The sequence below is a fragment of the Carassius auratus genome, chromosome 7 (genome assembly GCF_003368295.1).
Source record: "Carassius auratus strain Wakin chromosome 7, ASM336829v1, whole genome shotgun sequence".
Lineage (NCBI taxonomy): Eukaryota > Metazoa > Chordata > Actinopteri > Cypriniformes > Cyprinidae > Carassius > Carassius auratus.
Window position 1 is genome coordinate 15,933,459 of NC_039249.1, and position 22,005 is coordinate 15,955,463.

General features: G+C 38.1%; 1 protein-coding gene across 2 annotated transcripts; it reads right to left on the reverse strand.

Annotated features, from left to right (window-relative positions):
• Positions 1-3,215: 3,215 nt before the first annotated feature.
• LOC113106058 (ubiquitin carboxyl-terminal hydrolase CYLD-like) lies at positions 3,216-21,970 on the reverse strand. 2 transcript variants are annotated; one of them, XM_026267600.1, is made up of 17 exons: positions 21,585-21,970; positions 17,669-18,299; positions 17,077-17,373; positions 13,995-14,100; positions 12,900-12,989; positions 12,009-12,125; positions 10,122-10,513; positions 9,691-9,856; positions 8,716-8,857; positions 8,408-8,530; positions 8,162-8,253; positions 6,297-6,363; positions 6,055-6,187; positions 5,702-5,810; positions 5,407-5,525; positions 4,951-5,167; positions 3,216-4,802 (listed from the first exon to the last, which is right to left on the reverse strand). In XM_026267600.1, exons 2-17 carry the CDS (start codon positions 18,158-18,160, stop codon positions 4,618-4,620), a joined length of 2,847 nt encoding a protein of 948 aa, XP_026123385.1. In that variant the 5' UTR covers positions 18,161-18,299; positions 21,585-21,970; the 3' UTR covers positions 3,216-4,617. The 2 variants fall into 2 exon arrangements, with proteins under 2 accessions (XP_026123385.1, XP_026123386.1); XM_026267601.1 differs by lacking the exon at positions 12,009-12,125 and having other exon boundaries at positions 21,585-21,964.
• Positions 21,971-22,005: the final 35 nt, after the last annotated feature.

Genomic DNA, 22,005 nt, shown 5'->3' on the forward strand with positions numbered 1-22,005 from the left:
TCGTAAACCTTTATAAATTCCCCTTTGATTAGTGAAGACTGTGTTTTACAACTAAAATGACATACAGATCAAGTTTGATCTAAGTTTGATCACAGGTATCAAGATGATCATTAAGAGCTCAAGACGAAACTTAATCAAAGAGATCGTTTAAAGAAGGGTGAATAAGAATTGTTAATGTTATCATCATTCATCATTCCTGCATTACCTGCTCCAGTTTTTGAGCTTTGAAGACAGCCAATAAAAGCTGCTATTAGGATAAAGTTAAAGTGATTCTCTGGGTTTATATTGGGTTAGTACTGATTGGCTTTAAATTGCTCTGTCTTGAGAATCCCTTTCATCTTTACTGCTGGAAATCACTGTTTTCCTGTTGTCTGAGTAGGGTTAAACATTTACTCTCTCTCTCTCTCTCACTGTGGATGTTTTCCCTTGGGAACGTGAGAAGAAACAGCTCAAGGAGTGAATTTCAACTAACTAGCAGTATAGGTAAAGAATTCGACAGGGTGAATCAGAAAACAAGTGTCAAATCACAGCCAGTGTTTGTATATTTCCATTCTGAGTGCACAGATTATAGACATGTGCACTCACTATGGAAAACAAGACCCAGGCCTGACCCAACACAATGAGTTTTGTCAACCTGTGAGAGATTCGGAATTACATACAGTGTTCTTAAGGCTATTTTCATTCATTTTCAATGTAAGACTCTACTTTATCTTACTTTATCCTTAAACTTTTTTTTAAGATATGAATTTATAGTCTAACATAACTTTTTAATAATGAATTCCAGAGTTTTTAAATTCTTGCTTTGTCCTGTTGTGGAACACAAGATCTCATTTTGTGCTTAATTTCCTCAGATTTCCCATACACTGAACTGCACCAAAAGTGGCAGTGGAAAGGTGGAAGCTCTTGTTTATAGAGTCCAATTTCTCATTTAGCAAAGCTATGTATACCACAGTCACGAGCTTGCATTCTCAACCCAGGCACAAGTGCCACTTTTCAGCATTTTGGCAACCACCGGCTTCACCCTTTTTCATCATGCTCGAAAAACACATAAAATAGAACTTCATTTCAACATTTTCTTTGCCCATCTAGTCTCATGCAAAGCATGCTGGGAACCATAAATCCTCGGGCCATCCAAACATAACCAGATTAAGTAAACTTCTAATTTATGAATTTAGGTGGATTGCACAGAGTGAAACTGAGCTGATAAAATGTTCAAGAACTGTGTTCCGTTAGTTTATTAAGTAAACTGAACGAGAAGCAAAAATCTTTTTTAGTGAGTGTACAGTGCATGGACGATCCATCCACATAGAGAAAGCACACACAAAACTAATCCTTACATTCCTGAACCCTCATCAGGTAAACCTCTGACAACAGCAGATCTTACGCTTATCAGAATCAAAGTCGACAGAAAAGGAATCCATATGCTTTATCTAACATTCGCCCCAAGGCTATACTCTAATGGTGAGAATGACAATACTGTTCTCCATCTGGTCAGGTAGCGCCAGCGCAGGCTAAATTAGCACGTGGCACAACAGGCATATGCCACAGTATAAAGCTACACGAGAGCATTGTGTGCCAGCTGTTGTGATGACAATTGTGCAGTTCACAGGCTTGAAGTGAACAAGATGACAAGGCTAAGAGGCAGTGGTGCTTTTCACTCAAAGTGGAGTATATACGTTTTTATTTGGGAGAAACACGATTTGGTAACACTTTACAAAAAGGTTTTATTTGTTAACACTAGGTAACAAATAAAAAATAAAAAAAGATTATCTAGAAACAATTTTCACCAAGAAATAGCTGATGAATTTCACAAATAATTACAAAACAACACAAATGAAATTTTCAAGTGGAAACATTGAAATGGTATTCTTTTTATTGTTTTATTTAGAACTTCGAAAAAAGTTTGCGTACAGTGCATGGATTAACAATAGACAATACTTATACAACATTTATTAATCTTAACATTTACTAATTTTTTTTTTTTTTTGACTTTTGTTAATTAACACTAATAACAAAGTTTAATACAAGTTGCATGCATATGTTGTTCACTGTTCATGTTAGATAACGCATGAATTAATGTTTGCAAATGAGACCCTGTCGTAAAGTGTCACCAATGATTTATGAAGCACTAACAGACCTATTACCAGTATCCAAATGTGTAGTGGACAATCAAAGATTTGGGAAATTTGTTAGCACTTTTGTGTCCTTCTTAAAGATTACTTGTATTTATTTTAGTAGTGAGAGTATTATTATAACTAACAACTAACAATAAACCAAATCCTGAAGCCACAATTTTACTCAAAACTTATTTGTAAAATCAAGACTGTTAAGGACCTTACACACTAAACATCTTAAATAATAGTATGCGGTTTTTCTTTGATTTATTTATTTTTATTTGTCTAAGCTTTTCCTTTCAAAATGCTTGCTACTGATGTGAAAACGCAGAAAAATTTATTATTATGATGGACGAAAGTTTCAGAGGCAGAGTGTAACAACATGAGGTCGCAATTATTTTTTAACGTTCGAAAATTTCGGATGAGAATTTTGTTCTCAGTGTGCAAAGAACTTAACAATGAAAGATTCATATAGTGCGATTTATATCACTAAATCTACTGGTCCAACTGAACATGTGATGGCTGTGAACATATGAGGTCATCAGGGGTGGAGACTTGATGTGGTGTGTGTGTGTGTGTGTGTGTGTGTGCGTGCGCGTCTGTGTCTCCATCTGCTGAGCCTTCGCTACAGATCAGCCCCATCTGTCCAGCTTGTGTTTGCGTCTGAGACCACATCATGCCCTGGTCGTGACACCATGTTAATGAGATCCACACAGGTGACAGGTGAAAGCAGCACCGCTGGCAGTTGACAAATCCCCACACAAACACTCAAAGGCAACGGACATCCAAACACACCTCGCCCGTCTGCCTGCCGAAGACCGTCTACAAACACACACACACACTCCCGTGGCAGATGAAAACACTGCTGGCATCAAAGCACAAATGCTGCACACATCTCAGTGACATGCGAAGACAGAGATTCTCACACCTTGGTGGCACATCTGTCAACTCTTCAAGGTAAATATTCACTTCACACACCGCAAACCGCACTCCTTCCTCTTGCTTGTCTTCACTTCTATTTAAAAAAAAAACAACTACACACATTTTAACAAACAATCCCAAATGATCAAACAAAATCAGTGCAGCCATTACCACAAAAGCTTTTTTCAAAATGGCGTTTTAATTTAGTTAACATTTAAGAGAACAGCACAGAGATAATAAAGTCCACCTGGCTTCATTTTACACAAGTACACCAGTCGTCATCCTTTCTCCCATTACAGCCGCTCACGGAGAATCTCTCCCATAGTGTACGGTTACATCAGCAGAGATTAAAAACAATCCCAATGCATGTTTCTTTCCATAACCCTTCAGTTAAAACCAGGCCATGTAAACAATCCGATAACCCATAGCAAAAATGTGCACAGTACATCATCAATCCAGTATCTCCATGAACAGTGTTACAGCAAATTAGCCAACAGCACAGCAGTTTAGCGTCAAACAGCTTCTGCCCATTCAGCCTCTAACCAGAGCATGGCATTTCCAAACAGGAACTGGAATTAGTTCTTTATAACAGGAACATGTCCTTGACTGCAAAACAGTAACTTTTGGAATTTCATATAATCATAATATTTGCAAAATTGACTCGTATCTGTAATAAGCAATTTACCACTAATTTATGATTTTGAGAGCATGGTCTGGGAAGCTGCTAGTATTTTTTTGCAGTATTTAAAATAATATAATAATTTCCACATTTATAAACACCAAATTATAATAAAACCTTTTTTTTAACAAGAAAAAGCTCAATTATATTATTCGTCATGTCCAAAAAACAAAAAAGTGTGCTTAATCATCTCCTTCTTCTGTCTTGATCTGGGACCAGTGCATGGCAGTCAAGGGCTCTGCTGTACGTGAACACCTGACAAAGACTTCACAGCAAAATATAAAGGCAAAAACAGGGACTACACACAGTGCATCAACTAGAATTAATGCTGGACGCTGCAGTGCATTGAGATGGGTTGATGACGAATGGAAGAATTCACAGAAGGGAAACATCCAGTTTTGGTCAGTCATCCAAGGCTTCATTTACAGGGGTAGAATGTGTTGTTGTTTGGAGGGGTCAGTTCTGGCGGGAGGTGGCGAATGTGAAGCCATCAGGTGAGTGAGTGAGCGTCTGCGAGGGCTGGAAAGATAGCGAATTCTCCCTGTGCCAAACACCGCTCCGAACACTCGAGAGTTTGAGCTGAGCCCAAGACAACACAAATCAGAGAAAACGACAACGACACTTCAACAAACACACACAAACACATATGCTCTCACACAGTGCAAATAGGCTTTTTCGTTCATTCTCTTGATCTCGCCTCCGCTCTCATGACTGTATTTACCCTGCGGTATGTACAGAGAGATGCAGAACAGAGGATGAGGCAGCCGGACGTGGGAGTGCATTTTCCTGGGCACTTTTTTCCTCTTCACCACAGCCTCTTTCCTCTGTTCCCTCGTTCCCTCATCTCTCTCCTTCTCAGCCATTCCCTTTCCTACCTTTCCATCCTTCTTTATTTCTCCCTCTCTATTTATAGAGGCTCATGGTGGGACTCTGGTACATGCACATATAGGCGTCACAGAGAAGTCTGCGTGCATAGCCCTGGATGTTCTTGGGGTCCAGTGCGTGGAGCTCCTCTGGGGTCATCTTCAAGTAGGCCCCTACTTCAGGGCACGGGGACACCTGTGGGATGTTAAACCCATTCTGACCACCTGCCACCAAAAGCAGAGAAAAAAAGATGACAATTTAGTAAAAGTATAGTGAGGCAATTTATTCAATAAAACTCAAGAGGTGAGATTTTATTCAAATGATATAGGATAGATTATATTAAAATGATATCAAATAGAAAGTGCTCTGTACCGTCGCGGTCAGCCATACTATCAAAGAACAGCCAGGCCGAGTCTGCAGATCCATATTTGACAAAGGCAACATAGTGGCTCGTCTCAATGCAGAGCACGGCAAACAGCTCCATCTGCTGGTGAGGGTAAGATCCCTGTCTCCAAACACACTCCTGCAGCTCTTTCGGTATAGATAACTTAACATATCGATGAGACTTACGCCGTGGGTGCAGATGTACCTAAAGGTCCAGGAAATTACCACATATGCAAGGACAGATATATAGAAAATAAACATGTACACATAAATATGCACATTAAAGTATATTCATGCACAGAAAGGAAATGCTATAGACAAGTGTGTTTGAGCATTATTCGTTTGGAAATGTATCCATCTAGTGGATATGCAAGGTACTGCAGCTAAAGATAAGTGCATTTTCTCAGAGCTGGAAGAAAAACATGTTTGGGTCTTGTGTCCTACCTGTGTATTGCACTTTTCGCAGAACTGCTTGATCTTTCCTGGTGTGATGTCACAATCTTCGTAGCACTCTCTGCATTCATAAAGAGCTAAGCCACCGCAAATTCGACATTCTCTAGGAGCTGACAAAAACGTTAGTTGTATCATTTTCCTTTATACACAGAAAACAGAGTGCAGCCAGAATGATGCATATTCCAACAATATTAGTTCTTTATCTCAAACCCAGATATATCATTTTGGTATGTGCAATGGTATTCTAATGACAGCACAAATCAAATCAGTTATTGAACTGACTCACTGTCATCTAATAGATCCGTGATGTCAAGCTCCAGAGAAGGGAAGATCTTATTAAACATCTTAAAGTCCTTCCCAAAGCGAGGCATCTGAATTATAAGACAAGAAGGGGCCTGGACAGAAACAAACAGACAAGAACATGACAGTGCCTTTCATTTGTCCTTACACCACAATAACAAACATCTAAATGCATATTAATTCTTTTTTATTCATTTATTTTTTATATGTTAAATGAATCAAAATTGACAGTAAAGTACATAAAAGAATATGTTGTAAAGGACAATACAACATGGAAGTCTAAGTTGCCTCCCCTCTAATTATGTTGTTAAGATCCAGAACATACTCTGTTGTACATACCTCTGCAAATTTGAGATCACTGTTGATGAAGGACCACTCCAGAAGTTGCTGGCTGGTTGGCACCAACACTTTATCGTTCTTATCCATAAAGATTTGATAGAAGTAACAGTCCTGAACCTTCTGTCCTGCAGACCTGCAAATAATACAACCATGTTTTTGACAAAGACAAAAACAGCACTTTTTAATAACAGCTTTGTGGAGTTCCCAAGAGTGCTGGGATTTAAAGGGTGTCAGAGACGCACCGAAGTTTGAGAAGAGGATCAACTCTCAGGATGTGATGAAAAAGGATGTTGAGGAACTCCTCAGGATCTAAACAGAAAGAGAACACCTTACTATGTCTCTCAACACAGAAGCTCTGATATACTGTAACACATTTAGATATTTGTATTGTGGCAATAAATCAGTTTATTACAATTCATCTTGCAATTATTTGTAGTTGAAATGCAGATCATCTTGAAAGTGTGTGTGTGTGTGTTTTTTTATATATAATAATTTTTTTTTTGGTGTTGAACATATAGTACCTAGTCACGAGGTTCCACGTTATGTTAGGTGCCTTTAACATGTATTTACTTAAGGCAAAAAATTGTACAATGTATTTTTGATACATGTACAGTAAGGTTAGGGACATATTTACTGGCATGGGTTAAAGGGGGTTTAATAGTGTAATTACGGGGTAATTAACAGCGTAATATTTCCAGTTTTTTATTATTTAGTCTCACGTAGTCAGACCTTCAGACTGACAGCCAGAGGTCTGGAATTCATGGCAGCTTTCATTGGCTAACGCCCGCCCATGAGACCGTTTGACCGACATGTCAAACAACCAATCACAGTTTGTTTCATTCATCATCACGTTTCGAGGCGTGGAGATCATTTATTTGATCATGATAAGCATTCGTGACAGATGTAAACACGGCGGCTCTCTTCTTTCATGAGGGGGTTTGGCGCCACGGTATCTTTGTTCCAAGGCAGAACGTTAAAGAACGCGACACATACGTCTCGCCGAAATCCTGTAGAATTGAACCAATCCGACGACGACTTCGACATTCCTGAAGTGTTTCCACTTTTGTGTCCCATATGCGTCAGACGTTCAGTCAGTGGGCATAACGTCTGAGGCTGAGACTATTTATTATTATAAGTACAAAGTAAAAATATGTATGCACATAATAAGTGCACCATATCAATTTACTAATTTAAATGTTAGTACACAGACGTTAAAGCAACTATAAATAAGTACAAAACAATAAATAAAGTGGGGCCATAATATGCTAACAGTTACAATTTATCTTAAGGTTTCCTTGTCCCAGTGTAATTATACATTTAAGTATTGAGTAACATTAATAAACTACATGTACTGACTATATGGTTAGGGATAGGATTAGGGTTTGTCTTAGGGTTGCTTACATGTAATTATACACAATTTATTGTTATTATAATAGTAAGTGCATATAACGTTCAACAAGGACACCTTAAAATAAAGTGTTACCATGATAACTTTGTCTACGGTAATATAAACTTACTGTAAAGTAAATATTATGCATTTAATACATTTTTGGCACTCTAGATCAGGTTTATGTATATATATGTATAAAAGCACAAAGTGGACATATTAGGTGCCACCTGTGTTTCAGTATGGTTGCATAATTTCAACCAGGATGTACTCAAGATAAAAGATCCTTATAAGCTTCTATTAAGTAATTGAAAAAAATCACTCCAAAACTATTTGGTATCATAATAAAAGTTTTTGAGGAGAGAGCGTGTTCTATTAGCGTTTTCTCAAAAATTTAAGAACTAGAGATCACATAATAACATTACAACAGGTCTGACATATTTATTTTTCGGTCATACTGTGTAGCTGAAAACATTACTTTTTAACATTTTGAAAGGAAAGTATTGTTTCCCAGCAATACAGTACAGTATAAACATTTCCTGTAAAAATCAGAAAGGCGTAAATCTAATAATGAATGCTCCAACCATTTGTGTTTTTCCTCAATATTACAAACACTCACCATGAAAATATCTCAAAAGCTGAATAAAAACAAGTGCATAAGAGTTTCTTTTTGCATCTCTAGAGGGCAGTATTTCTTCATCAATAGATTTACTTTCTGACCTTTCTCTTCTGAAGTGAATCCTGACGCTGCCTCCACTTTCTCCAATATCCTCCTGAGTTTCATGATTTTAGTGGCGCACACGTAGCCATGTCTAACAAATTCACACACACAGATTAATAAAAGATCACAACCAGGTCTGTCACACAGAATGAGTAAAGGGGAATATTTGGCTGAATCTTAAATGTAGAATGTTTACAAGTTCTATGAGCCAAATAACATGCAGTAATAAACTGTATGCCACTCACATTCGAAGTGGGTTGACTATTTCTGTTCGAAGTAAGTCTTGTGTCTCTTTGTAATATTCTACATCAGTTTTAGATCTTGGCCTCAGGAGCACCGTATCCAACACAGAACTAAAGGAGAAAAGACTGACATGCAGAAAGAGACAGGATTTTACATAAATTATATTTAATGCAAATTCACTGAAGTAGTGTCAAACAAATGTAATGTGTAAAGTCATTCCTACTTTAAACTCTCAGTGTAGATATCATCAAGATACAGAGAAATTAAACACTTAGTGTGTGTGTGTGTGTGTGTGTGTGTGTATGCTCACCAGAACAGAGTAGAGTCCAGATAGCAGGAATTGTAATGCCCTTGTATTCCTTTCTTTTTCCCCACCATCACCTCTAAACCGTCATTTTCTGTCCGAGGAGGAGTGTTCTCATTAACTACTTCGCTTAGGTAACCCCCAAAAGCTGAAAAAAAAAACAGGTTAGTCATATATAGATTAATTACAATGTGAACTTCAGTGCTCAGAGGTTTTATAAATTGTGTTCTGACATGAGCAAGTTAAGATCTACTGCAGGATCTACAGTGCAAATGTTAATGAATCCTACACAAAACAAACTTTGACTATCAGTTTATAAAAATATAAATGATGAAAACATGCTTTTTTCAACATATAGCCACAAGATTTGTTTATTGTACAAGTTCACATAATGCTAGTATGGCAGAATCACTTCCTATTCTCATCTCTGCAAAATGTAAGTCAAACTGCTCTGTCATACTGGCATTGCCAATGCATTCCAGCTCGTGTACAGTCTATGTGATGCAAATTTTGTCAGAATAATCTGCTGTTGTCTGCATACAATGTCCATGTGGAGCCAGATTTATTTATTATTATTTTTTTTGTGTGTGTGGAGCTTAAATCACATCATCAGTATGTACTAGTGATCTCAGCGCTCAAAGCACTTTGCACAAGCAGAACGCATATATCCACATTCAGGGTCAATGGAGTATAGTTTTACAGGGTTTGTGCTTTCAATTATGCACTAGACAGAGCAGAACACAGAAAATGAAGTATTCCAAGGGCTTTAGTGTGTTAATGTAACTGCAGTTTTTGCTCCTAAAAAACCTGAGTCCATTTAGATTTTTTTATTGTTTTTAGATAAATCAAAATTATGTAGCAAATGCTATTTATAAAGCTTGAATAGCACTGGACATGAGCATTACATACCCCTGAATCTGGTTTACTGTAAGATATCATGATCATAGGGACATGGGCTGACAATTAAAGTGTATTTCTTACCTATGGAGTTGCATCGTTCTATGGGGTTGGGTGAATGATGTAAGGATGGGAATCGTGAGTCAGGTCTGCAGCACTTCAGTTTGACAAACAGAGCTTTCTTTGGTGGACACGTGAAATAACGAATCCCTTTAAACGTTCCATCAGTGCAGCCCACACACTCCTCCTCCTAAACAAACCCAAAATATTTTTTTTTTCAATTTGAAAGACGTCTCTTATGCTCAAAGATCCATTTATTTGATCAAAAACATAGTAAAACAGTAATGTTATATAAATATATATGGAGAGAGAGAGAGAAAATGTTTTTTCAATGTTTATACATTATATCTCTGTGAGGGCAAAGCTTAATTATCATCAGAAATCATACGTATATGTCGATTTGGTGCCTATAACTTACAATATAGTTGCTGACAAACAGACATAAATCTACTGACCAGCTCCAGTCCAGCTAGTGGCTCTTGTAGTCCTGGAGGTAAACCAACCCAGCGGATGACCCCGCAAAGCGGTGGGTTCTCTTTGACCTCCACCAATGACCCGACCTCTAACCCTGGCTGGCCTTGTGGTGGTGAGGGAGGCCTCTGGACAGGAGTGGTAACAGGTGGCAGGACCTCTTGCTGCTCCCCCATCACTGAGCCCGCGGACAGGGAGAGAGGGCCGTGGCTCATGCTCCCACTGGAGCCAACTTTGTGGCTCAAGCTGAAGGGCAGGGAGTGGAACTTGTTATCATTGGACAGCAAGGAGGTTGTGGGCGGAGCTCGAGAAGGGGACGAGCTTGGGTTGAGGTCTGGGGGTGTGTCTGTCAGGGATTTGGCCGGGTCCTCGCCGACTATCAAGAAACAAAGACAAAGAAATAAGAGGCTGTACCAAGAGGTCAGGATAACCAGATGTTGCATCAGTGTGGAGGACCAGGAATATAAACTGATCAGATGACATCCTATTAACATCTGTCATCTGTCATTAATAATATTTACATTCATATACTGCTAAACTGCAGTTCAAAAGTTTGGGGTTCTTTTTACATTTTTTTTGGTGAGCTTCTTATGATAGTTAATACAGTAAAACTGCTATATTAATTTAATTTAAGAACAGTTTTCTAGTGTAACATTATCCTTCAGAAGTAAGAATAATGCTGATGTAATGCTCAAATAACATTTCTTAATATACGCTGACAGTGTGTAAAATATCAATTTTAAATTATTTGCATTATTTGATGAATAGAAAGTTCAAAGTGTGTGTGTGTGTGTGTGTGTGTGTGTGTGTGTGCATGCACTGTCACGTTTGATCAATTTAATGCATTTTTGCGAGAGAAAAAAAAAATAAAAAAAACAAAAAAAAAAACACTTGCTGACTCAAACTTTTGAACAGTAGTGTATACTTTAACTATGCCAAAATATGACGTCCTTTTAAAGCTGATTAGTGCTGGCTATTTTCTCCTCACTGAAGCACACACCAACACATGAAATATGAAGATACTGGAGAAACACTGGACTACAGAAAAAAAAAGTCACCACTGGAAGAATGACAGTCTGGTGAAAGAGAATGAAAGCAGCACATGCCACAAACACAATTATAAACCCCTTAACCAATCAAAGACCGCCCCTGGAACATTCCCCAATAGTGCACGTTAGTAAAGAGTGACATGAAATATGAAATAATTACACAGATGAAAGCAATATTTAAGGAATACAGTCTCCCAGTGTGTTCAGTGCCAAATACAAACATTCAAACAGACACAATTACACAATGGGTCAGTGGATTTATATTAAATATCTATGTATATTTATGCAGGATTTGTGAAATGGCATAAAACTGGCTATAAATAATAAGCATTATATGTGATGCAAATTAATTAAGTTTTCTAAAAAAAAATAATAATAATAATCAAAATAAAGATTAAGAAAAAATAGAAAATAACTGACCTGAGTAAATAAATTTCTCAATTATTTATTCTAATTTATTTCTTATTGCCTTATAACTACATTTAGTTGAAAACTGAACCTAAAATTCAAACACAAATGACTGTAGCACAGAAAATTCAGAATGACACCTGAGACTTTCTGATCAATGATGTCATGCTATGATGTCACAGTGAACCGGACTCCCGATAAAAGATCTCAGCACCAAGTTGCCTTTTCAAATCCCCACTGATGCATTCAAAGGCATTGATTAACACGTGACTTTTTCTTTCCAAGACTAGTAAAGGTAACTTAAGTTAAGTGTGGTCTAATTCTAGGCTGAATATTAGCAGAAAGGCACCTTGCTGTTAAGATGTTTATTATTAGAGTTTCCCAGTCTGTCCATCTGTATTGATTATTGATTACCTTCATCTATGTACCATGTGCCTTTGGCTTTGGACTGAGCAGGGTGATCAACCGAGCTGCCATTCAGAGTATAATAAAACTCAGACTTGCTCCTGCTGCCAGGCTGCAGGCCTAACCCTGAATAACAGTCACGATAGGAAGATAGGAAAACAGGAAGACAGTAAACAGTGTGTGTGTGTGTGTGTGTGTGTGTGTGTATAGGAAGGTAGAAGAACAGGGAATATATGTGGGATTACATTGTCAACAACTTATTTGTGTGTGCATTCTAGCCGAAATCACATGTCTGGTGAAGATTTCACATGATGCATCAGACCGGAATTTAGGGCAAATTTACAAATTTGAGCAAAAGAGCAGCAAATGACATTAGAGCCAGTAAGAGCGAGAGACAGAGTGTGAGAGAGAGTGCTTCTTCCTAAAAGCATGTACATCAGTACTTTAAAATTATTTCTTACTTTCTTTCTTTTGTGTTTTAAAGAAAAAACTAATCTTTTGACATAGCAGTTTTCAAAATCACAAACTGTCTGAAATAAAGTAAATTGTATTAGCTTTGAAAGCATCATCAGCCTAATATACAGTACCTGATCCTGTCTATGCTGTTAGTGGTAATCAAACAAAAGGAGAAAAAAATCACTCATTTTTCTTGGCTGATTTTTATTTTTTATTTTTTTTATAATTACTTGAGATCTTTCTCACATTGGTTAGAGTAGTCTTTACACTAGTATTGAAATAGTGAACCTCCACTGGTATCTAAATGTTGGTGTTGTAAAATGACTTCCAGAAGCCAAAAAAAAAAAAAAAAACCTATATGATGAAATTAAATTACTCATATATAAAAGTTTGCTCATATTGCCAACCACTATTAACTGTTTAAATACATAACAGGAATAATACCTTTGCTCTTTGGTTTGCTCTGGCTGCCAGGTTTGTCACTGCCGGCCCTGCAGCTTCTGATGGGCAGCCTCTGATCCTGCATCGAGTATTCTGCAAATGAAATAAAGACAGACAACTTTCAATACAAGAAAATAGCTCGCCAAAAAAAAAAAATCCAATTTTTCTCACGTTGGTCAGAATCCACAAGATCATTCCAATTTATTATTATTTTTTTTACTTAAAATTAGATTTTCAAGGTTATTTTATTGTGTGGATTTGTCCAATAACATTAAAAATATATTAATCTGATCCTTAGGTGTACGTTCCAAATAAAAAGAACAAAATTGTTTTTTTGTGTGTTTTTCTTTTTTTCTTTCTTTTTTTTTTTTTTTTTTAAATGGGGACTATTTTATAATTATGAAATAGGTAAAACATTTTGGGGTAAAATATTTAACAAATATAACCTGATATATTCGTTTACGGTTATAAAAAAAAACGAATACTTTTGACATACAAGTTTGGTAATATCACATACAGCATCACAGACAAAGCAGCATGTTTCACCTAGATGACTGCACTTACAGATCCCTTTCATTTCAAAGATAAACTAAGGAAGAGTGTTAGCTTTAAGATATTAACCAAGACAACATGTTTTGCCCACACACATACACATGCACACAAACAATCAAATCAATAAATAGAGGGAACAAAGAGAGCTCCACACACTCCACTCACAAAAAAAACAAGGCCATTAGACAAAAGAGCTTTTGTTTCCTGCGTTTTAACATGACACAAACATTACAGCCCTTTGCTTTCTAACAACAAATATTTAGCCTGCACCCTGATTTGAAATCTAAAACAAACAAAGAAATATCAACAATCCATAAACACCCTAAAGAAAAGCAATTTTTTTTACAATAAAAAAAAAAAAAATTGTAAATTCAAAATATTAATTAATTGATATTTTATAAAACGCAATGTTTTAACTTTTGTAATGACCAAGATACTTGTTGTACTTTGAATCTGAGGTGCTCAAACTAGCAGTAAGCAAAGTTTAGAATAAGATCTAATACCCTCATCTGAAAGAATACAGAAGTATGAAGTGAGAGCCCTTACCTGGCATCACATCACAGAAGGGGACGAGACGGGTGTGTTCAAGGCTAGCAAAATTACACAGCTGTTTGCCGTCGATGATCCCATCCCAGTCTCCAATTGGATTGTCCTGAGGGCGAGAGGTACAGCACCCTATTACTGCACCTGACCTAGATCATCTCATAAACGTTAGCATCTACAACACTGTCATTTCCATCTCAAAATAAACACGTGCCAAACAAAGGTTGGCCTGTCTCTATTGGCTTCCTAATGGAAACTTTCATCGGTGTTCTTGTTGACTCAGACAGGACCCGTCTCACTAACTGAGAGCTGTAATTCTCTAATGGCTACACTACACAACCTACACTATCATCAGAGCGACCGATGTATCTGGACTCTAAACCCACAGCCTTTACATACCAGATCTCTACTGTTATCTTTTAATCTACATTTAATTCTAATGTATAGCCTTTTTTCTAGGTACTATGTTATGTATGTTCAAACAAATCAAACCAAACTCACCAAACCTTCTTAGTGCATTACAGTTATAATAATACATGCATTGACTTACTAAACAGACCCAAATATATTTTAAGTCTAATCTATATTACTCAAAAGACCAAGAGCAAAATAATGTAAAGTACCGTCCTGAAAAATAAGTAAAACTCTTCAAAAGCTAAACTTTTCCACATCTACACTATTTAGATGTCAGTGATAGCGAGTCCAGCTGAGCTCTGCTGAGAGAGCAGTGACAGCTTAACAGAAGAGAGAGAAACAAAGGGTGAAAAGACGAGAACAGTGGAATGGCGTGTGCTGGTTGTGTCTTGTGTGAGCATTTGGCAGTTTGCCATTATGGTGGTCACACAGAGAAAACTGAGCTGTCTCTACATCTGTCCTTCGCTGACATCGGTCTCAGTGGAGGTGAACATCCAAACTATTTTGACATACACTACCATTCAAAAGTTTGGGGTTGGAAAGATATTTTAATGCTTTTAAAGTCTGCAAAAGTAATATTGGGAAATATTATGATTGAACTATTTTCTATTGTAATGTAAAATGTCATTTGTTCCTGTGATGAGTTGCCATTACACTCGTCAGTGTCACATGATCCTTCAGAAATCATTCTAGTATGCTAATTAGCCCCCCTCCCTTTGGGATTCTTTGATCAATTCAAAAGAACAGCATTTATCTTAGAAATCATTCATAAGACTATAAATGTCATTATAAATTGAATATGCCCATTCTAAATAGAAGTAGTATTTGTTTAAAAATCTTAATGCCCTAAACATTCTAATGGTAGTGTGTTTTAAAGAGATGCACAATATATTGGTCCCATCACTTCAAGTTAATGTTTAAAAACGCTTATAATTTGATAACACTGTTAAATGTAATCTGTATCAAATCTCAAAAATATGTTATTTAGACAAAATAACAGAGAATTAAAGGGTTAGTTCACTTAAAAAAATGTAATTCTGTCAGGAATTACTCATGCTCGTGTCCTTCCAAACCTGCAATACCTTTATTCATCTTTAGAACACAAATTAAGAAATCCGAGAGCTTTCTGACCCTCCACAGACAGCAATGGAACAGTGTTGTGAATACAACTTAACCACTGATTACTAGTCATATCCTCTTTTGGAAGACCAAACAAAGAATTTTCGCTTTCACAACGAACCACACAGTGCCTCTCTGACAAGGCGGCAGCGGGAGCAACAATACCACAGCATGAATCAAAGTTACTCCTTTCTTTGCATGAACATTTGGGTGGTGTTATGCAAATCTTCCCACACAGTGACATAGACATATGGGGGCGTGTTTAAACAAGGCGTTCTAGGAGGGCATGGACAATGTCCTAACTCCCTTTCTGAGCCTTGAATGTGGTAGTTGCCTTGCTAAATTGAACAAAGGTCTTACCTAATCAGCCAGAATTTGTATATTGTGCATCCTTGACAATTTATGAATAATAAACGTAATCATCAACTTAAATAGCACTTCCTACAATATCTGAATTGTCTGAAGAAAGACATTGCTTCATGAAAATTGTAATATTAAACATACAGAGTAGGGCTGGGACAACGTAAGCAAAAAATACGTCGACGCAAAATATGCGCATCGATTCGTCAACCTGTTTTTATTTCTCTAAAAAACGTTTGCAAAACGTTTACCTTATGTGCGCTGAATATACGCGTTGGCCGGATCAACATTCTGTCCAACGTTATATAACCAATCCAGCATTTATCTTTTTTTTGGCGGCTGTCAAAGCCTTATTTGATCGTTGAGTGATGTAGAATAGAATGAGTGCTGCGCCTGACAGAGCGCGTACGAGAGAGAGCCTCGGCTGTGCGCGCACTCAGTCTCCAAACTACACGAGCGCTGTCTTGCTCTCTCTCTCTCTCCCTCGTGCATATTAACCAAAATCATCAGACACGATAGAAAAAGGGCGGAATGTCAAAGTTTCACGTGGAGCATTCTGAGATTTTATTTTTCTCCATGACAGGCTGCTGGCTCCCACTGTTAATTTTTTTTTTTTTTTTGGAAAAGCACTCTCTGTATTAGCTTAAAGCCCTCAAGTTTACATTGGTTACTGTATTCTTTCAATTGCTCTAAACAATTATTTTGGGTGACCTTTTTTATTGAATGCTAGACATCAAGTTGTTGTTATTTTCATCTGAAAGAAGAACTTTTTTTCAGTAAGCTAGACCCTATGTGTTCAGTAAGCTTGTTTCAGTAAGCTATGTGTTTTCAAGGCTTCTAGGTTTTATTGAATGCTATCTCTAAACAAGTGCAAAGTAATGCATTCTTAGTCAGTCTTTTATTTTGTAATTTTAAGAGCAATAAACATATATTGCAATGTTAAGGAATTAATGTTTTTTTCATTCAGATATGTAAATCAACATGTATAAATTGTTAGTAGTCAATTAATGGGGAGATAATCGAAATTGAATCGGTCTGAAAAAATTAATAGTTAGATTAATCGATGCATCGAAAAAATAATCGCTAGATTAATCGTTTAAAAAATAATCGTTTACCCAGCCCTAATACAGAGAATGCAACTGTAACTTGCAGCTAAAAACAGCTATTCACCACCACCGTCTAATTCATTTACCATATCAACACCAACGTAGTATCCAAGACTCTCATTGCCAGGCAGTAAATCACAGAAAATAACAGTGCCCCGTTCCGGGCCATCCCGTGTCTGCACCAACACACGAGAGTTGATCTCCAGTGGCGCTCCTTCGCCTTCCACTTCCGGGTCATTATCCTCCAGCATCACACGTTCCACCTCATCTTCCCAGAGCTCAAGTTTATCCAGTGCAACAAAGACACCGCATTCATCTTCACAACGAAACAGCTGCTGACCCTGATAAGAGCCCTCCGTGAAACCTTGACCCCGGCCTTCCTCCTGAAATACAAAAGAGAAAAGGACATTACATACACAACACAGACATCAAAACTCACATAAATAACAACACGCATTGTGCCATATAAACAAAAGACATTGTTGACATGTGATGGTGGATTTGTGACTAGCCTTCACCCACACAAGCAGCCTACAGGCTTAAATTATGTTTGTCCAAATACCCCAGCTCAGCCCCGGAGACAAACGCAGCTTTGTTCTGTAATGATCACACACTCAAAGACCAGGTGAACCCAAAACCAGACAAACAACGTCAAACAAGACAAAGAGTTTTCCTCACCAGTAATTCAACACCAAACCAGATACCACTCAGCGCTCTGTCAGGCAGCAAAGGTCCTTTAAAGCGGACCACACCTGGAAGAGGCTCGTCACCAGACCTCAACTGCACTCGAACTTTTGCTCCACAGTTGATGTCACGGGCCCTGTCCAGACGCGCTCTGTTGCACAGCAGGCTGTAACGCTCTTCGCAGTTGGTGATGGGGAACAGCAGCTCCGCCAGCTTCTCCTCAAGCTCCATAACGTCCCGTTCATCCACGCTCACCACCACATTAGTCTGGTCCAGGATGCGTAAGCTGCGCTTACCCTTGCTGGGGGGGATTGTGCGACCCAGGCTGTTGCGCTCCTGGCAGGCCTGGCCAAGGCTGCCACGTGGGATGCGCAGAGTCTTCTGACCTGGCTTTTCCACAGTGCACTCCATCACCACAATGTAGAAGTGCCAGTCGTCTCGGAAACTGCCTGCTGGCTTTTCCTGGCTCCATAGCGCAGAGCTCATGGCTGCATAGCAGGAGAGGGTTGAAGATGACAGGAACACACGTCAAAGGTTAGTGGGTCATCAGGGGTCAGTGGGACTAGGAAGAGGATGCCTTCATGACTTTTTCAATGGGATGGATGGACTGAATTGACAAAAAGAGCTGGAAAAAGAGAGACAGGGAATTATAATTATCCAGTGCCAGTAACTATCTGGTTGACACTCCAACATAATAGGTGCACATATAGATGCATTGCACATATATTCTGTGTGACAGTCATCATTACATAAAACACAGGAAAAAGACAGTGTATAGCTCATAGCTCGTACTGCTGCACAAATTCATGTCAAAGGAGATGACAGACAAAAGCGAGACTCTCGAACCCATACGCAAAAAAGTTAGCTCGCCAGTGTGGAAGATTTTGTGGATTATGATTTTCTGATTTTCTGTCAAGGATCAAATATGCTTGAAGCTAAACTGGAGAACTAACTGGTGTGATGTCATTTCTTACAAAATCAGGCCAAAACTAAGTTTGTTTTGAGTTCCTTTGGGGAATTCGAAACAGCTTGCCAAAGGAAACTTCCGGGAAAGTTTACTCCAGCTGGTATACATCTTCCAACTAACTCTGGTCTGTGGCAATTACGTAGTAGGAAGGTGAGCTTTGAGGCTCTGCCTTATTTGACACAGAAATCTTCTCCATTTTTTCTGTTAATTGTGTAAAAACATGAAAAGACAGAAGAAATGCTTTATATCTAACATTGTAATTGTAACTGAGGAACCTTGAAACCCTGCTCAGATTTTGAGTGCAATTCATTGGCCAATTTGATAGTATTTAATTGATTCATAAAAAACTCTGAAATTGTGTCAGCCCTAAGGGAAATCATAAATGTAGGAATGAAAGTTTATGTGCCGCTTTATAGAGCAAATCAGTGCATATTTACACTTGGCCACTTCAGATATTTTTTTTTAATAATCAGATAGTTATGTCACCTGTTAAAACCACTTACAATTGGCCACACAAATAAATACTAATGAAATCAGAAATTCCTGTCCTATATACTTAGTCACGTCACCAAAAGTAACTGTTTCGGAAGGGCATTTAAACTTGGCCTTACACAATAAGAGAAAATATAATAGGCTCTTTAATTATACTAGATAATGCATGTGCATTAGCTAGATTTTTTTGTTCTTGAAAGATTCAATACAATTCAAATAAGATATTGATATGCAATGATGACAAACAGTTATGTAGATTTTATCTTTCCCAATTCAAGGCGATAAACAGGAGCTGTACTTGAATGGCTGAAAATAGCTAGCTGTCTGGGGGTGTTACTATTCTGGCTGCCGAGTGAACTGACTAGCTTTAAGGGGAATTTGGTACCCAATCGCCACCTTAAATTACCAGCTCTGACCAATCCTTCCTGCTTCCCTTCTGAGAACTAGCAATGACCCACTAGCATTTGCCATAGTATTACCATACTAATTAGCAACTGCAGGGGCATGGCTGGGGACACTGTGCAAGGATGCATGCAGACTCAACTACTGCAGATATGCCTAAACGTGACATGAGATTAATAAATCAAAAATGTCAACAACTATCAAAATAGTACTGTTAAATACTGTCACCATTTCTTTCTTTTTTATATAAAATATAACAAAAAAACAGTATATTCAATGTAATTTATGCAAATGAATGAAATGAACTTGTGTAAAATGAAACACACACACACATTCAGAGCACATTGAATGTGGTTCTGTTCTTAAATAACACAAAGCTGTCCTAAACAGCAATGCATGAGTGAAGTGACAGACTGCTACAGGACACTCAACCGCTTATACACCACAAGACTTTACACCAAACCTCTGCTGTTTTTCCCCCATCAAACAATTTGACACACCATATTTTAAAACAGTTAATCTCAGTTTACCCTCAAATCATTCCAAACTGTAACAAAAATATTTGTAAAACACATAAAAATGTATATTGAAGATATACATATTTTTTGTGCATTCAATGAAAGGTATGGTAAGGTAAGGTATGTTTTCAGCATCTTTTAAATATCTTCTTTTGTATTCTATGGATGAAAGTAAGTCATGCAGTTTTGACACAACATGGGGTTAGTAAATGATTAAAGAACTTCATTTATGGGTGAACTATCACTAAGCAACATCACATGCCAGCCACTGACTAGGCTTAATGGCATACTTCATCAATGACCATGAAACTACACTAACCAGCTGAACACACTTGTATAAACACACAGACCGTGTGACTGTTTCTGTTTGGTTTTTCCCCAGCAGCAGGGGAATTCATGCAGCAAATTAAATCTCACTCAGAGCTTCCTGTATGCACAATAACGGTGAACAAATGCCACTACTGCATACTGACTAATATTGAGAATACAAGACGAGACAGAGAAGGCTTTACTGCATGACCTTTTACTGATATTGCACGTCATCTCTTGTCTGAAATGTAAGAAAAATCCAGCAGCTCAGGTTGTCTGGCAGAGATTTGGGCCATCCTAAAAAGGCCAGCAAGGTTTTGAAAAATATAACTCTTCATCCTATCCACACATTGTCTGGCATAAAATATTGGGTAATCTGGTAAATATTGGGAATCTGGGCAAACAATTCAAAGGGTTTCAAGTCAAGCAAAGCCTACTTGATTTGATTTCAGCCCGAAAGGATCAAGGAGGTCAATAATACCTGGACAAAGAAATCTGTTAGCATTCCAATACATCTCAATGGCACTTGTTCGCCTCTTATTTTAAGTCAATAATGTGAGCTGTGAAGTCCATGATATGTAAAGCATGTAAAGCATGTAAAGCCCGCCCCCCACCTTAAGAAAACGTGATCACAGCTCTGGAAAAATAATAAATCACTGTGAGTGTCTCCAGTTTCAAGCATCATGGTTTATGTTGACTGTTTTTCCCTCCACATCATCCGTCCTTTAATACTCAACAGACAGTGATCTGAGAAGTTTATGCCATGTCAACACACACACACACACACACACACACACACACACACACAGTCATGCAGAGCTGGGAACACCCACCTGTAATACCAATACATTAGCTATATGAACAGAAGTGCAATTACTGAATTAATGATGTAATACATCAATGTAAACATCACATCAGCGCTATGCACTTTCTCTAAACAGTGAGTGTGACTGCTGGGTGAAGACGATGCAGCAGAGATGGACAGGCCTTACACTAAATGATAATGATCAGGTACAGGATGCAAACTAACAGCTTCCTAATTAGCGGTTATTCTTAGTCCTTGAGCTCGGTTTAGATATAATGTCATCGCTGGATAACGCTGTGTTGTCATGTATAATCAATGGTCCTGTTACAGTAACAGATCTAAAGCTGGTCATGTATCAGAGACAGACTGTAAAGGTAAACAGGTGACATCAGCACAAGCCGATCAGACTGCACTTACCTGACGTTTAAATATCCCGGTATTCACCCGTCTGTCTTCGATGGCATTTGGAAAAAGATTATTCCAGTGAAGATCTCGTGGCGCTGCTAGTGATGGTGGTGTTTATGTGACATTGTCGGATGGTCTTAGCTGAAGCCAGCGCTGGCTACACTCCGCATTACTACCGGTTAATGGGGAGACAGTCGTCTCCTCCGTGCACTTTAAAATCCGCTGGAAAAAATCTCGGCGAGACTTTGAGGGGAAACAAGAATAAGTCCGGTAATATTGGTAGAGCCGAGGCCGTTGTTTCATTTGAAATCGATGTGAGTATTATTTACAGTGTGTAAATGTGTGTATCTGACGGCTCAACCAAACGTGCTACATTAGTGGAAGGAAACGTGCTCTCCTATTGGCCAATGAGCGACAGCTAGATCTTTCATTG

Coding starts and splice junctions, on each gene's coding strand:
- LOC113106058 (XM_026267600.1), bottom strand. CDS start 18,160: ATGAGCTCTGCGCTATGGAGCCAGGAAAAGCCAGCAGGCAGTTTCCGA. Junction 8,858..9,690: donor AGAACGATGCAACTCCATAG/GTAAGAAATACA, acceptor TTTTTTTTTCAG/CTTTTGGGGGTTACCTAAGC. Junction 5,168..5,406: donor GCGAAAAGTGCAATACACAG/GTAGGACACAAG, acceptor CTGGACCTTTAG/GTACATCTGCACCCACGGCG.